A 16,087-nucleotide genomic window follows, 5' to 3' on the forward strand; every position below is an offset into this window, starting at 1 on the left:
ATTGCGCTTGTTGCTCAACATTAGAACTAGATATTTACACGTGTAATTATATTTTCCCATTTTGTTCTATTCTCACTAATGGGAGGGCACGCTTCGCCCAAAGTGCACTGTTTAAAGAGAATCTGTTGTGTGTTCACGTTTAATAGTGCTTTCCATGTGTGTGTGTGTGTGTGGAACAGGCCTGCTGTGTGTGTGTGTGTAAGAGAGAGAGAGAGGGGGTTTGTACAAACAATGCACTCAGCCGGCAGCCTCCAGCAGTGTGCATTCTTGCTTGGAGAGTACATGCATGTCCTCGGGCCTCCTTCCTCCGTCAATGACCTCTGGTGAAGCCATTATTTTCTGCATTAATGATGAGCAGCAGCCAGCGATGAGAGAGATGGACTATGTCCTGGGGCACAGTAACGCTGATTATGGGCAACAACAATGCTGGCCAAAAAAATATATATATACAAAAATAGAGAAAACTCTTCCCACAAGCAGCTGAACAGGCTGTGAATCTCGGCACCGAATAAGCTGCCAGGGCTTCTATTGACGGGATGAATCAGATAACCTCTGCAGCTCGAGGATTAGCCAGCATAAACTTCGACCAAGTTTACTTATTTCTTGTTCTGTCATTCAGCAGGACTGAACAGCTGCTTGCAACTGAACAACAAACCAGTCGCCTTGACAACCATCATTATCAAACTAACTTGGAACGCGGCATGATGTGCAAATTGGCCCGAGTCGGACAAACTCTGGAAGGTATTAGTTTCAAGTCAAAGACAAAGACAAACCTGTAAGACTCACAAACAAGACAAATTGCTCCATATAGTCAAGGCGGCCAGGCCACCTCCTCTGGAAATCCTGGCTCGGGGAGATGACTCCAAATGAAGGACTTTACCATTCACCATTATGTCTTTGGTGAGAGGCAGAGGGAACCCCCCCGGGGGCTCTTCAGCAGAGCACGGCACAACTTTTCAAAGGGCTCCAGATTAAAGTCATTGAAAGTTCCCACTGGGGTCTGAGGCCAGGATCCCATTAAGCAGCCCGACCACACCGCTGGCCATAATTGTGTCGTTGAGAATTCAGAGCAGCGGCTGCTTGATAAGCGAATTTGGGGTAAAAAATAAATAAAATAGAGGCAAATAGGGGTCTCCACTGGGCCACCATTAGACACTTCGTTCACTCATCACTAATTTGTTTTAAATGACTGAGAGGTGAGCGCTTTATAAAGCAAGAGAAGATAACACCCCCCCCCCCCCTCCATCCCATCCCTATTCCAGGTCTGTGCGACAGAACGCTGATAAATGAAAACCATCGCACTTTATAGCTACACACTACACTGCCGCTAGTGGTGTTTTAAACTGTAGTTATCTTTATCGCAGTACTTGCTTTGCAGTAGGATAATCCATAGAGGTGTGGGGGAGGGGAAGCAGGTATATCTGTGGTCATCAGTCAGTGCACCACTAATAAAAGCAATACCTACAACAGCTACACAGAATCATAATATGATTAGAGGAAGTTTTAAATCTACTTTTAAAAATAACTTCAAACATGTTATAAACAAGTCAGCTTTTATTGAGTATTTTATAGTTTCATGTTCATGAGTGCCGCAAACATTTCAACATTTGAGAATCGTCACCGTCAGATCTGCTCGGTGACTGATATAAAAGCATCATGTAAGCATCGTATGAAATCTAAACCCTAACTTGAGATGTATTTGATGTGCTTTTAAACATTACTCTACTGCAATAGAAGTACGTGAACTAGTTATTCTTTGGGAATGGTACAGTATTACTCAGAAATGTGGAAAAACAGCTCTCAAGTTATGATCTAGATCTTTGCGATGACATAAACGTCGGCCACACCCTCTAAAACGGTCTAATATTTGCAACTCAAATATGCTATATTCATCCAAGTGCAATGAAGAGAAACTCCTGCTAGCCGCTTCAGGTGGTCTTTTTCTGCTTCTTCTTCTCTGCCTCTTCCTCCTTTTCCTTCTCAATCTCAGCCACCAGGGTCTCGATTTCTTTGGATTCCAAAATCTGAAAATGGGCAAGCAAAATAAATTTTTTACTTTTAAATAAAATAAAATAAAATAAAAAATCTACTTTTAAATGAAATAAAATAAAAAAAAATCAGATATAATCACGGTTTATCACCTTCAGTGGCTGGTTCCGTCTGATAATAGCAAGCTCAATATTCTTTCCTCCTGACTGGACAACCTGTAACAAACAAAACATTGTTTATTGACAAACAGCAAATCAACGTATTTTCCCTACGCAAGCCGTCAGGAGTCGGACGTATTGGAATTCAATTCAATCTTCAAGTATTCTGTCTACTGCCACTATTCAGCAATGATTCGTATCTGCAGTTTACAAACAGGGTTCTTAAGTGATGAGTGAACTGCTACTTTTTATTTCAGAGATGGACTTGTTCTGAGTCTGATTCAACAAAAGGGATTTTATTTTAGATTTAACGATAGACGTCTGTATCTGTCGGCATAATTCCTGCACTGCTGCCAGACACAGAATGAAAAACGAGCTTTTTCCCCCCCTCCACTAATTTTGATGCTCATGATCAGTTACCCTGCAGTCATGTTGTGGACTCCAGCTTAAGTGATCGGTAGATAGATTCACAAACTTCAGGCATTTATGCGTCATAATAATGTAAACATAGAACATACAAGAATTCCTGTCGCTACCATTTAATTCAATGTAACTCTCTACAAATGCAACATTTACTATTTTTCTCTTGATTTTTTTCCAGCTATCGAATAGCGTTTGGCCAAATACCAACAATCAAGGCAGATTACATCCAGTGTTTTTCTCTGGTCTCTCTGTTTTGCTTTATGCATTCCTATTTCAAGCCATTTTCCTTTACATTCACAATCTGTGGCACTCCATGCAAAAAAAAACAAAAGTGTATTTACTCAGCTTCAATATGTGCTGCTAATGACTGTGTATGGGTCAGCAGGCAGATTAAGTATGACCTCACCTCAAGCAGAGCTTTGATGGCCAACTTGATTGCCTCGTTGTCCCCGGCAATGGCTTCATCCGTGTAATTCTTCTCCAGGAACTCCCTCACAGTTTTTGCACTCCGGCCAATTGCATTTGCCTGATTTGATTAAAACGTAATTTCTCACTAACAACTGTAAAAATGAAACAACACAATGTGCGAAGACAGAACCCACGGACCTTCCAGGCGTGGTACGTTCCTGATGGGTCTGTTTGATACAGCCTGGGGGTACCATCGTCGTCGAAGCCGACAATTAGTGCGGAGATGCCAAATGGCCTTCGCCCGTTGCTTTGAGTGTAGCGCTACGAATAGGAAATACATACAGATGTGAGCTGTGACTCTTGTAAAGTAGCGTAGTTTTTTTTTAAATAAGCCATCGTATGTCCTCGTTCAAAGAATGTGGAATCTCGCAGATGCTCTTCTGTAAATTAATTGTAAATAGTAGCAATGGTGCAGCAGACAATACCTGTTTCAGTGTAGCTATGTAGCGAGTGATGTATTCCACTGTGACTGGGTCCTCAACAGTTAGCCTGTGGCTCTGACACTCTACCCGAGCTCTGTTTATCACAATACGAGCATCTGCTGTCAGACCTTAAAAAAGAAAGGAAGAAGGTAAGTCACTTTACAAAAATCAGGTTAAGTACATTCTGAGATTTGACAGGAACCGAACAAAACAACTTCAAAACTTTTCATTTCATTTCACATACTTTCTTATGAACATTAACAAAAATTAAACTTTAGAAATTAGGATTAAGACCTTGCAAAATGTCCATGTCAAGAACTGGGAAGTCCTATCTTTGACCACAATTCCCTTTAATAAAATGAAAAACATATACAAATACACTTCATTGTTTTAGAGAAAGAAAAAAAGCTGTATGTATTACCTGCAAAGGCCATGCAAACATGCTCATCTAGAGCACATATTTTACGGACAGTCCTTTCCTCCTGCAACTTCGCAACAGATTTCTTCTCAACACCAAGGACAACAATGTCTTTGCCTCGAATTCCCACCTGGAGAGACAAAAATCTAAATTAATGGATAAACTAAACAGTTAAAGCAAACAGCACTTGGAAATTATATCTGCAACCATAATAAGTATTAAAAAATATCATGCAATTAAGGCACACAGGAACACTTTAGGCTTAAAGAAAATTATTTTGATGCGGTGAAAATCCAATAAGACCAGAGTAGTTTTTTAGATTACCGGTAGTTTTTTTTTTTTTTTTTTTTACAAAACCGGACAATCATTAACTCCACTCTCAAGACTTTAAGGATTTGTAGGATTAGTGATGAACAAATAAAGAATCGGCGGTTTTGGAGGCGATCCGAGCATTTTTGAAAGACTGTAATGAAAAGACAGAGACATGGTCTTCTTCACGACATAAACTTTGTTTCATCTCGTTAGCACAAATAACAGAAATAAAAAAAACATCAAACTGCGGTGATCATACAAAAATTAAATAATGTTTCTGTGAATTACCGATAGTTGGCCTTCAAACATCGAAAGAGAAACCATTGGTAAGAATAACACAGCTACAAAATGTTAGCTACCGGTAACATAATATTTTAAGTAACAATTCATATTTGTCTCAAATCACATGTAAAACCACAGACTATAAGCTCAGAAGGTCGTAAAAACATACGTTATATATAAAATCTGTAAACACAAAATCTATTAGTGCTTATGCTAATAGCTAGCTTAGCTCATTTGGCTAACTGACGTTTGCGAAAGTTAGCCTACGCATTGGTTTCATTGTCGGACTCACCGCTGTTGAACCTTTCTTTACAGCTTCTTGCGCATACTCCACTTGAAACAAATGACCATCGGGAGAAAAGACAGTGATAGCTCTGTCATATCTTGCCGCCATTGTACTGCAATAGGAGTACAGCCACAAAGAAAGGGCAGACTTGTACCAAATGATTCAGCTTGTTAGGGTTAGCACGTACCAGGACCGGATGTGCAGCCGCGGCGTGTGGAAAACAGCGCATGCGCGCGACCTCTGAACCCGGGTGATACCAACATTAAGGTTCAGCGGTGGAAAGTTGTAATTGAAAATTGTATCGGCAGTATTTGATCAGTGCGCTGGGAAAGTATTATACTGAAAGTTAGAAATATTAAAAAGACTAAAGAATCCGATGCTAATTAATCTGGGTGAACGGTAACATTTTGAAAAGAATAATAAAACAAATGTAATCAGTTATGAATAGAATTGTCGATACATTATGTAATATTATTTATTTATATCTTAGATAAATATATTAGAACTTGGTTTCCGCTTCTTATTGATGGGGTCCCTTTTGTTGTATCCTTTTGTTCCGGTCCGGACTGTTTCACTGTTTTAGAAATAGGCGACATCACAGTTCAATTCAGCCAAATTATGGATGACTTTAACTATACAGAAGCTATTGTTGGATTGCTGTGATTTAATACACTTTAATTTAACCTTACTGTATATCTGTACCTCCTAAATAAATAATAATCATCAACTATGTTTTCAAATGAGACGTATCCCCCCCCCCAAACGGACCAATGCATTACGAATTTGCGTCCTATTCTCGGCTGTTTGATCTGAGTTCTACTGATTTTTGAAGTGTGTTAGCTATTCTGACTTTTTATGCTCTAGTTCACTTTCATCTAACGCAGTATCACCATGTCGGTGGCGTTTGCACCTCACAGACAACGTGGGAAGGGCGATATAACACCCGCTGGAATACAAAAGGTAATTCATCGCTCTGGTTTTAGCGCGGCTCAGAATGGGGGGCTATCAGACGCTGCTAGCTAGCATTTGAGCTAATCCACGTAGCTGTGCCGCATTGGAGTCTCGCTGCGATTAGATCGAGAATGAGTCCGCAGGGTCAAAGCGCGGTGAATATGAACGCCTCTGCAGAAGATGAGTCTTCGGCGGAGACACTGTTCGAAAGCATAATTTGTTTCATATGAATGGAGGCCTGCCATCTTAATAGCTACGGAGAGCTAGCGAGCGAGACTCGTCTTTTGTTAGCTATAACGCACATTCTCATGTAGGAAACAGAACCCCGGCTTCTTGGTTAACAAATGATGGCTTAGTAGTATTGTGTGTATATATATTTACATATATATATATATCTATATCCGTTGCAGTTACTTGACGAAAACAACCAGCTGATCCAGTGTATAATGGACTTCCAGAGTAAAGGAAAAACAGCAGAGTGTTCACAGTAAGTTGGGAAATCACCTGTCAGGATATTCAGAAGTTCAGATTTAATAAACCCTGCTGTTGATTATTCCCCCCCTTCACAGGTATCAGCAAATGTTGCACAGGAATTTAGTGTACCTGGCAACGATAGCGGACTCCAATCAGAACATGCAGTCTCTCCTTCCTGCAGTGAGTATTGGTTATTGGTTATTGGTTATTGGTTATTGGTTATTTGTGGTTGAGTTAGTTGTGCACAAACACGGCGACATCTCTGGATTCTGAGGGATTCGTTGCCATTTAATTTATGAACTGTATAGTTACGCTAGTAGATCATTTGTGTCAATCTCAAATGCATTCTGAATAATACATAAAATGTAACCTTTATGCTGTAAATATATCTTCTTCTTTGTAATTTGTTTAATTGAAAACCCAATCTAATGTAATTTTGGATAACGGACATTCTACCTGTCTAAATATACATTTTGTTGTACGTTATTCCTCATGATGTTCACAAGGGATCTTCCCAAAGCCTTCCCAAAATATTCCAGTCGTGTCACCTTCCCTGTTCAAGGTGTTAAGAGTCCTGCTGACTTTGTCTTTGATACGGCTTCACTGACACGACTCCTTTAATAGTTTTTATATTGCATTTTACGGCTTTTTGGATGCTCAGTATAACTACAGTGGAATCCTAACTGAAATACATATGTTGTAAATGATGTATGGATGTAGGTGTTTGGTGAAAATAAGTTTATATATTTTTCCATTCACGCCTAGTATGTACTGTTAAGTAGTGGTGATACGTGTCAATGATCACATCTATGTAGTTGTGGGCTCTTTAAACTCATTGATGCTCCCTGACTGATTTAATTAGGACAGATTATGCAGTAATTATGCAATGCAGGAGGCCGTGTATTAAATGTTTAAATATTAGAAATTGTGTCATCTTTGATTACGGTATGTGACGGTTGTACTTGATTGATGGTTCTTCTTATAAGTGGCTCAGTGTCTGACGCCTTTCTGGCTAGCTGATGTGTGTATTTACGTGCACGTTGTGCACCTGCAGCCACCCACTCAAAGCATGCCCATGGGCCCTGGTGGGATGAACCAAAGTGGCCCCCCACCCCAGCCTCCTCATGGTCACAGCATGCCCTCTGAGGGAATGGTTAGCGGTGGCCCTCCAGCCCCGCACATGCAGAACCAGATGAATGGACAGATGCCTGGTAAGTACCCCCCCCCCCACCCCCAAAAAAAACTAAATCCCTCCCATGCCTTTCTCTCTTTCCTTTCTCCTCCTTCTCCTTTAGTCCCAGTCTCACTTGGGTTGCCTAGCAACAGTAGAGAGCTGTGAGGGAGGTCGTTCTGCTGAATGATGATGTCACCCGTTTGCCAGCGCAGGTCTCGGGCTTGCACTCCGTTTGATTACGGTTGTCCTCGCCTGTTAGGGTTTGTGTCTCTGCGCTGATTGCTGCGCCACAAATTGTGTGAATTCTAAAGGCTAAATGCCGAGGACACGATCTGAGGGGCAGAAGATGATGATGATGATGATGATGGAAAATGGTTCCCTCTCTCTTCTCCTTTTGGCGGGGTGCCCCCATTGAACCCTAACTACAGGAATGCTTTCTGACTGACAGCGTGATGGTATCGCTTGTAAGCGCTGGTCGCCTTCGCTCAGATTTGAGAGACGTCTTTAAGTGACTGGAGAGTCATCACCAGTCTGTCGTGGTTGGGAGCACTGTTCTAGCTTCTGGACGTTTCTTCAGTTGTTGTCTCCCAGTTTTCCTTGAACGATGGTATCCGCCGTGTTCTCTGACGGGGATGTCTGGGGGGCTCGATAAATAGCTGTTCATATTGAAATCAGAATGATTCGGTAGAGTCTTGTCGATGGCCCTGCAAACACCAATTGTTAAGGGGGAAGTGAAGGTTGTTAGCAATTTGCAGCTTGAATGCATCGTTTCGCTCATTTAATATTCCCCGTTCCTGTCATATGGAAACGTAGCCACAGATCGCCAGTCGTCTCCGAGCGACGCAAAGCCCCCGTTGCGCTTGATTATTGTATCTTCACTAAATATTTATTCGGTCTTTCATGTCAAGTGTCATGAGAAGTCTATGCTGTTGCTTTCCAGGGCCTAATCACATGCCCATGCAAGGTCCCGGTCCAGGCCCCAACCAGCCCCCTAACATGCCCAGCGGTTCGATGAATATGCCCCCCAGCAGCCACGGCTCGATGGGTGGCTACAATCACACCGTCCCGTCTTCCCAGGGCATACCAGCTCAGAGCCAAATGAACATGACCCAGGGTCAGCCCTTGGGAAGCTATGGGCCTCGGCCAAACATGAACATGCAGCCCAATCAAGGTGAAACGACCCGTTTGTTAGGTTGCAGTTGATTGTGATGCTTTCGTTTCATCACCTTGCCCTTTCTGCACATCCTTCACCGGGATTTGATTGGTCATGTACTCTCTCTGTGTCTGTGTCTGTGTGTGTGTGTGTGTGTGTGCGCGTGCGTGCGTGGCCTTGCTGTGTAGTTGATTTGAGGGATCATTCTTTGTCGGCATTCCGCAGGGCCCATGATGCACCAGCAGCCTCCGTCCCAGCAGTATAACATGCCTCCTGGTAGCAGCGGACAGCATTACCAAGGGCAGCAGAACCCAATGGGTATAATGGGTCAGGTGACCCAAGGAAACCATGTCATGGGGCAGAGGCCCATGCCACCATACAGGCCCCCGCAGCAAGGTATACCCCCCAGAGTGTGTCTGTCAAGTGTGCAAGCTGTGAGTGTCCGCCTTTCTTCTTCTCCCTTCCCAACTGTCCCGACGTCTCTTGCTCTTGTTCCTCTCAATTTCCTTTATTTCCCTTCCTCTAATTCACAAACATCTTGATGACTAAACCTGTAACCCTTAAGCGTCCAATCGTAAAATTATTCAAGTAGCCAAAAGAAAGCTTTCTAACAAGACCTATCGGCAAGGAATCCATCCTCTCCACTCTTCCCCCCCACACAACCGACCCAACAGCACCTTGAATCTACTTGTGTGTATGTTGTGTGTATGTGTATGTAGGACCCCCTCAGCAGTACCCAGGGCAGGAAGACTACTATGGGGACCAGTACAGTCACGCAGGACAGGGAGCCTCAGAAGGTAGGAGAAACCCTCCAGTCATCAGGAGTGAAACGACACAAAATGAACCCAGGAGTTGTGTTAAAACACAAAATGATGCAAAGAGACTGCGGCCAAACCAATATTTCAGTTTCTTCATTATTTTCTGGGAAATTGAATTGACTTTGGGCTCGAAAGAAGACAAAAAATACGCCGTCAAGTTCTGAGGAAACATCCAAATGCCAGAGCGCTTCCGATTCCAAAAGCTTGCAGCAGTCCGTGGATAAAGGAAGCTAAGCGGTCTCGATATGCGTTCCTCACAGTCGGGGCGAGCGCCGCACCCGTAGGTGGGAAAGGAAAGTCAGGGAAAAGAGTCTTGATGGTCAAAACCCCACAAACGTTTCATTAAATGTATCTTCATTAAAAAGTCCATGTGATTTTCCATACTTTTTATACTTTTATTTATTTTTATGAAGTTATTAGAACTTTGAAATAGAGTATTTATGCAAAATAAATTAGTTACACAGTAGTAAACAAAATGTCCTTTTGTCCTTAAATATAAAAATCGAATCTACCTTCATAAACACACGTTTGTTTACGTAATGATTATCAGCAGACCCCCCCCCCCCCCCCCCTTAGCTTCCACGCTGTGTGTAATTTACACAGCATCGCTGGTTAAAGGCATAATAGTTTTGCATTTAATAACCAAATGATCAAAGCTAACCCGCCTTTGAGTTCATTAAGTGGGGAATATTATAGAGTCATTATTCACAAACGGCTACTTCTTTCTTTTTCCGATTAACATTTACTTACATGTTTGTTATTGTTTTGTTTTCTCTACTCACTTTGCTACTTTTGACTTCTGAAACACACTTTTCCCGACTAAAAATGCGACATTTAACACCCAGAACTCTGCAGAAACGTGATGACTTTCTTCGCGTCCCACCAAAAATAATCTCGTTTGAGTCATCGCGGAAGTAGAGTGAAATGATCAGGTCGATCTTGCTCGAGTTCTTTGCGGCTCATTACCGATGCATCGATGGGTCTTTTTTTTTTAATGGAAAGCCGATTCCCACAATCTGCGGCTTTCACTTTGCTAAGCCCAAACAAATATAGAGAAGTACCCGAATATTAAATATCCAAAGGTTTACCCATCATAGAATCTATACATTAACCTTTTCTTGACTCTTAACTTGAATGCCTTCACCACTAGAGCATGCATCATTTACTATTGGATGGTATCTAATAGTACACTTCACTCTCACTTTTGCTGCATTTTTCAACGCCCGCATGTTAGTTATGTGTTGCAGGTGCAGCTCAGCAGCAGCATCCCAGTGGGGAACACATTTCTTCAATAATAACCCCCGAAAGAATGACTAAACATCTGCTTTGCTGTCCGTCTACACGTCCCTTGCGTTTCCTGCCGTGAACCCCTGAAGGCAACGCCCAGTACGGCCAGCAGCAGGAAGCGTACCAGCAAGGCCCTCCGCAGCAGCAAGGCTATCCCCCTCAGCAGCAGTACCCAGGTCAGCAGGGATACCCTCCCCAGCAGCAGGGCTACGGTGAGTTGTCCTCCGAGAACGGCGGCGGAGCGTTTGTCCTGTAGGGGGCGCTGTCGGCTCTCTTTGGCTGCAGCCTTTTTAACTCCTGGAGAAAGAATTCCTCCCGAGTGAGTCGCTGGTTCCTGCCCTTTGGAAGTGTAACTCTGCCAAATACTTTTTAAGACATTGTCGAGAGCGAAGAAAGCAAAGGACCACCTTAACGAATGGTTGGGGAGGGGGGGGGGGGGGAATTTAATCAGCGGTGGTGTTTAGCACATTAGCATTCCTCCTGGTGCTTCGGTTTGATGTGACACTGTTCTGAAGAGGCGGGAGAGATTATTGGTACAAATTGCCACAGTGAGTCTAAACTGCCAGCCAAATGCTTCAAACCTCTCGTCTGTTAGCATTCTGGAGAAATAATGAATCGGTGTTAATTGTAGTTTTCTGAAATTCAGCATTTTTTTTTATTTTTTATGAATAATTTAAATTGAAGAATAAAAGATTAACTTTTCCGGTTATTAGAATTTAACAAAGAATATATGCGCTGAAAAATGTCCAGATGCTCAGGAGTGCTTTATTTAAAGGTAATAAAGGAAAGGAAAGTGTTCTAATAATGAACACACGAACCACCATTTAAAAGAAGCCTGTAAGACTCGCATTGAACCGAAACGAAGAAAACAAAAGCAAAGGGTGAATAAAATGTTCCACAAGCGATGTCGGGATCTAAGATCATGCGGGCCTTTGTTCTTTTTTTTTTTCCTCCTTTCCCACTCATCACATTTTTCAGTGGAACTTTCCATCACTGTCTGAACCGGAGCTCGTGTTGGTAATGAGCTAGCGGAGAGGCTGTGGGGTGAGATCCATCTGGCACACTCGCATGCCTCCTCCCGCAGGCCCCCACAAGGTTACGCTCAACGGCAGAAGGCATCACGAGCGCCTAACGATGCTGCGTGGGCCTCATTTGACTCGAGCCCCAGTCGAGCTCCTCTGTCCTCCGCAGCACCTGCGCGGATCGCCACAGAGCACGCAGGCCGAGGAGGTGATTTTCCGTCCCCTTCCCTCCTTTTTAATGAATCCTGCTCCTCTAATGAAGACCAGCAGAATCCTTGATGTCTCCTTGCATTAGGGAACCCGCCGCCCAGCTCCGACCTGACTCACTCAAAGCCGTTCATTACCGAGTCAGACATTGTGGTGTGGCGGCTTCCACAAATGGGTCCGATGCGTCCAGCATCCTCTCTTTCGTCATCCATCAGCCTTTCTTTTCTTTTCTTTTCTTTTTATCGTGGGCCATTAGTGATTGTAGACGAACAGGGATTCCCAAAAGTTCTCAGAGTAACAAGTAAGAAGCGGAAATGATTAATGAGCAACATTTGAGATTGTTTTCAAACTTGTTTGCTCGTTATCGAGTTTAATTATCACCAGTATCTTTTAAGCAGGCGGTCAGCCGGAAGGTAAAAACTGTTTTTCATTCCTCACACACCTGATTGATTTAACTGTTAATGTCAAGAGGGCCTGGATTTTAATCCGCGCGCTCAATGTTCGCAGGTCCAGCTCAAAGTGCCCCAGGACAGTATCCTAACTATCCTCAGGGGCAGGGGCAGCAGTATGGGGCCTATCGCCCTCCTCAGCCCGGACCCCCCCAGGGCCAGCAGCAACGCCCCTATGGCTACGAACAGGTGAGTATGGCTGCAACACTGGGCAATCGCAGAGATTCGTCCTGAGTTATTGCTAATCTTTTTTTTTATAGTCCAACTTGTGTATTTTCTGTAGTGAGACCAGAGCTCAATGAAGTTAGAACCGAAACATTAAAAGGTAGCATGTTATGCATGTTGTCGTCATATTAGGGGCTATAGCCAATCAAAAGAGTGTATGTGTTGCTATTGTCTTTCACATGTTATATTTCCTGGCTAGTATGGTTTGCCGATTCAGTGAAATATGAGGGCTTTAAGAGGATTCTTCCTGAAACATGATGCTGACTGCTGTGGTGTTTCGAAGGGAGATCATTTTTTTGCCCTGTATTTCCTGTGGTCTTTTGTGGGGACCACAGCTACACTTTGATATCTTTATCTTTGAATATTCAGGGGCACATGAGGAAATAAAGACCCGGGGATTTGAACCCCTGACTAGCTCTGTAGGAAGCAAAGGTAATGGTTGCTGTGAAGACCTCGACATCCAATCTAGACTTTTGACCACCTAGACTTAATTTTCATTTGTTATGTTTCCTCTTTCTCGTTTGTTCTTTCTTATTTATCTCCCATCTTTGTCTTCTTCTTTCTCAACTCTCTCCTTCCTTTTGTTTTTTTTTGTACTGTTTTTACTTTGTTGTTAACCAGGGGTCGAATTGTAAGTCACGAGGTCCAGAAACACAGCATGCTTTGTCTGCAGTGAGATGTCCAAAAGTGTAGCACTTTGGCTGCGTACGTTGTCTCTGCTATTTATAGCTTCTTCTTTTTTTAATGAATATTATGCTCATGGATGGCTCTTGTATATTTCCAGTAAAATGTTACGTACATCAGACTGTTCCCGAGAAAGCCGCACACATACTTTCGACCCCTGTTTAGGATTGCATCAAGTACTGCTTTTCTTGCACTGAATTTGTCCACTATTTAAACAAGGAGCATCATCCTCAGCCATGCTGCTTCGGAAACCTGAGGTATCGAGCTCGAATTTAGACCTTGATAATTGTGGGGCCTTGCTGCCACCTGCTGGTCAATACCGGAAAATGCAGCCTTAATAATGGTTCGCAGTAGGATTCGGTTGAACTCAGAGATTTGTGAATATGAGCTTTTACATACATAAGCGCTTTTTTTTGAGAAGGCCACTAACATGAGTCTGTCGCGTTTTTCTCCACAGGGCCAGTATGGAAATTACCAGCAATGAGAGACGTCGCAGCAACGCACACGGCTCTGCTCTGATCTGTCTGAGCTTTGACTTCTGGTCAACCGCTAAGCAGATTTAAATGACGGTTGTAGCTCACTGAGGCTCTCTCAGACACTCGCATATAAAAGATTCTATTTCCCTTATCTTTGGGCTCATAAATATGCCTCTAAAATGTATTCTGCTCATCATGTACATTGGCTTGGTAATGTCAAACCCAAGTGACTCACCCCTCTGGCCCAGTATGTCTCAAAGCAGCAATGCCTTACTAATGGGAAACTGCCTTATCCTTTAGCATTGCAGATCGTGAGACAGGCTAAACAAAATCGTGGCTGTCAGAGAGGATTTTAAATGTACATTTTTCGATCCACTGGGGTGCATTGTTTCTCTGTCCCTCGGCTCCTTGTTCATAAGAAGCAATAACGCCAGCAGGAGGGGGGAAACGTGTCGGGCCTTGACATAATGCACCAGCAGAACTTTCTGCTCGGCCATGGTACATGTCTTGATGTATGTGATTATGTTAAAAAAAAAAAAAATGCAGCAGCAGTCAAAAAAGTGTGGACACAATTGTTCAAACATTTGATTGCTCCTGTGTATTTTCTGCTTTTTAGATCAAGCTAACTTTGTATAAGACATTGGGAACTAGTACTAAATCTGTGTTGTTATATTTCATGAAGTATATGTGTCAATGTTTTCTTTTTTTAATGACCTTTTAATTATAGTCCCTTTTTTTTTAACTGTTGTGTTTACTCATCTGATTATGCATCAGGACACGTTACTTCAGTGACACGGTATGAACTCTATGTAAAAACGACATGCAGAGAAAACTATTGCCGTGTTCAATGTTAGGATGTGTCTTTAAATAAGTAAAATAAATAACGTATATCAAATTTGAATCGTCGATCATTTATCATGACCACATTACAGAATGATGGCTTTTTTCTTTTATTGTTCTCAAAGAAGTGAACATGTAGCAACCGACACTGCGAATCAGCGCCTTTCTTTCGCCACACTTCTTTTTTCCAGCACCTACGTCTGTCTGTCCGTTGACTGTGAATTGGTGAATTGTTGATTTCTCACAAGTGCTTTGTTTTCTGTATCTCGACTAAGCCGGAGCCCCCGTTCCCCTTTCCCCTTTACATCCGAGTTGATGTCCTTCCAATTGTGTCGTTTGTGAATAATAAAGTTACTGTCAAATATGTAACATAAGATGTGAAAATAATGTTCTGAAATGGATTCCTCCGTTTCACAGTAAAGACTGGCTGTGCAGTTTTCTATCACTGGCTTGATATCGGTTTCATGGTGCGTATACTTTATTGATCATGTACAGCGACGGAAAGGAGAGGAGCTCCCCGTCCTCTCGTGCTGTTTATATGGCTGTTCCAAATATTTTGCATTCTGTACCCCAACCAAGTCGCATTTGTGTTATGATAATGTATAACTGTACATTGCATTAAATTTGATCAATCTTTATTATATTTTTTGGCTTGTTTTATTCAAAGCACGTTTTTTTATGTCATTGATAAGCTGTCGTTACAAAGCTGCGTAATCGACAGCTTGGCTAAGTTGGTTGGTTGAAATAGAATTGTGTTTGCCCGGTAATCTCTCCCCCCCCCCCCCCCCCCCCCCCCGCCCGTTAATGATGACTCTGCTCCGCTCTGCTTTGTCCAGATGTATCCAGAAACATCCAGAGCACATTCACACCCAAAATTACCTTTCTGTGCTCCTCTCCCATTCTGCCTCTCCAGAGAGGCACAGGGACTACCTGTCACATTTAGGGGGGGGGGGGGGTGCAGATGGTGCACCAGATGTGTGGCCAAAACCCATGATGAGAGCGTAGCGGTGGTGTTAAGAGGGCCACAGACTTTCCCGGCCCACCTTGGTTCTGATGACTGTGTGTGCGAGGACTTAACTTTCTGAGCGTGTCTCTCTATAAAATTTGTGTTGGCACTTTTTTTTTCTTATCCCTGCTTAGGTTTAGTGGCATCTCCTCGACACCCCACCATCCTTCTGCTCCGCAGCTGTCCGCCCCACCCTTCCCAGCTGCCACTGGGGCTGCCCCTCCGCCTGGCAGAGCTGGCATTATGGGCGCTCCCCCACCAGTCCTCCCTGGCAGCTGCTGCCCTCAGCTGCGCTCTCGCACACTGTATTGGGGTCAGACAAAGTCACTCCTCCTGTGACTGTGTCTGGGGCGGTGGGGGGGAGGACACTCTCGAACCAGAGATCTTAAAATGCTCTGGAATTGATGAAGTAAGCCGGTGGAGCAAGTCTAGTTGTGCCCCTGAAATTTCATTCAATATGAAGGTGCATTCTTCCTCAAAAGTTCAAAGTGACTGGTGCATAAAGAAAGGATGCTCCGTTGTTTGTTCCTTGATGGCTGTAAAACAAATGATAGATTGGCAGC

At 43.1% G+C, this 16,087-nt stretch overlaps 2 protein-coding genes across 3 annotated transcripts; one reads left to right on the forward strand and one right to left on the reverse strand.

Moving 5' to 3' along the window:
• Nucleotides 1-1,536: 1,536 nt before the first annotated feature.
• psma8 (proteasome 20S subunit alpha 8) lies at nt 1,537-4,974 on the reverse strand. Its single transcript, XM_068748436.1, has 7 exons — nt 4,765-4,974; nt 3,882-4,008; nt 3,464-3,588; nt 3,177-3,299; nt 2,977-3,096; nt 2,142-2,204; nt 1,537-2,024 (listed from the first exon to the last, which is right to left on the reverse strand). Exons 1-7 carry the CDS (start codon nt 4,864-4,866, stop codon nt 1,929-1,931), a joined length of 756 nt encoding a protein of 251 aa, XP_068604537.1. The 5' UTR covers nt 4,867-4,974; the 3' UTR covers nt 1,537-1,928.
• Nucleotides 4,975-5,649: 675 nt separating this feature from the next.
• ss18 (SS18 subunit of BAF chromatin remodeling complex) lies at nt 5,650-15,141 on the forward strand. Of its 2 annotated transcripts, XM_068748555.1 has the most exons (10): nt 5,650-5,718; nt 6,120-6,196; nt 6,279-6,363; nt 7,238-7,394; nt 8,298-8,528; nt 8,736-8,906; nt 9,230-9,307; nt 10,705-10,827; nt 12,352-12,482; nt 13,660-15,141. In XM_068748555.1, exons 1-10 carry the CDS (start codon nt 5,650-5,652, stop codon nt 13,684-13,686), a joined length of 1,149 nt encoding a protein of 382 aa, XP_068604656.1. In that variant the 3' UTR covers nt 13,687-15,141. The 2 variants fall into 2 exon arrangements, with proteins under 2 accessions (XP_068604656.1, XP_068604657.1); XM_068748556.1 differs by lacking the exon at nt 10,705-10,827.
• The last annotated feature ends 946 nt before the right edge of the window (nt 15,142-16,087 follow it).

The sequence above is a fragment of the Brachionichthys hirsutus genome, chromosome 15, assembly GCF_040956055.1.
Source record: "Brachionichthys hirsutus isolate HB-005 chromosome 15, CSIRO-AGI_Bhir_v1, whole genome shotgun sequence".
Taxonomy (NCBI): domain Eukaryota; kingdom Metazoa; phylum Chordata; class Actinopteri; order Lophiiformes; family Brachionichthyidae; genus Brachionichthys; species Brachionichthys hirsutus.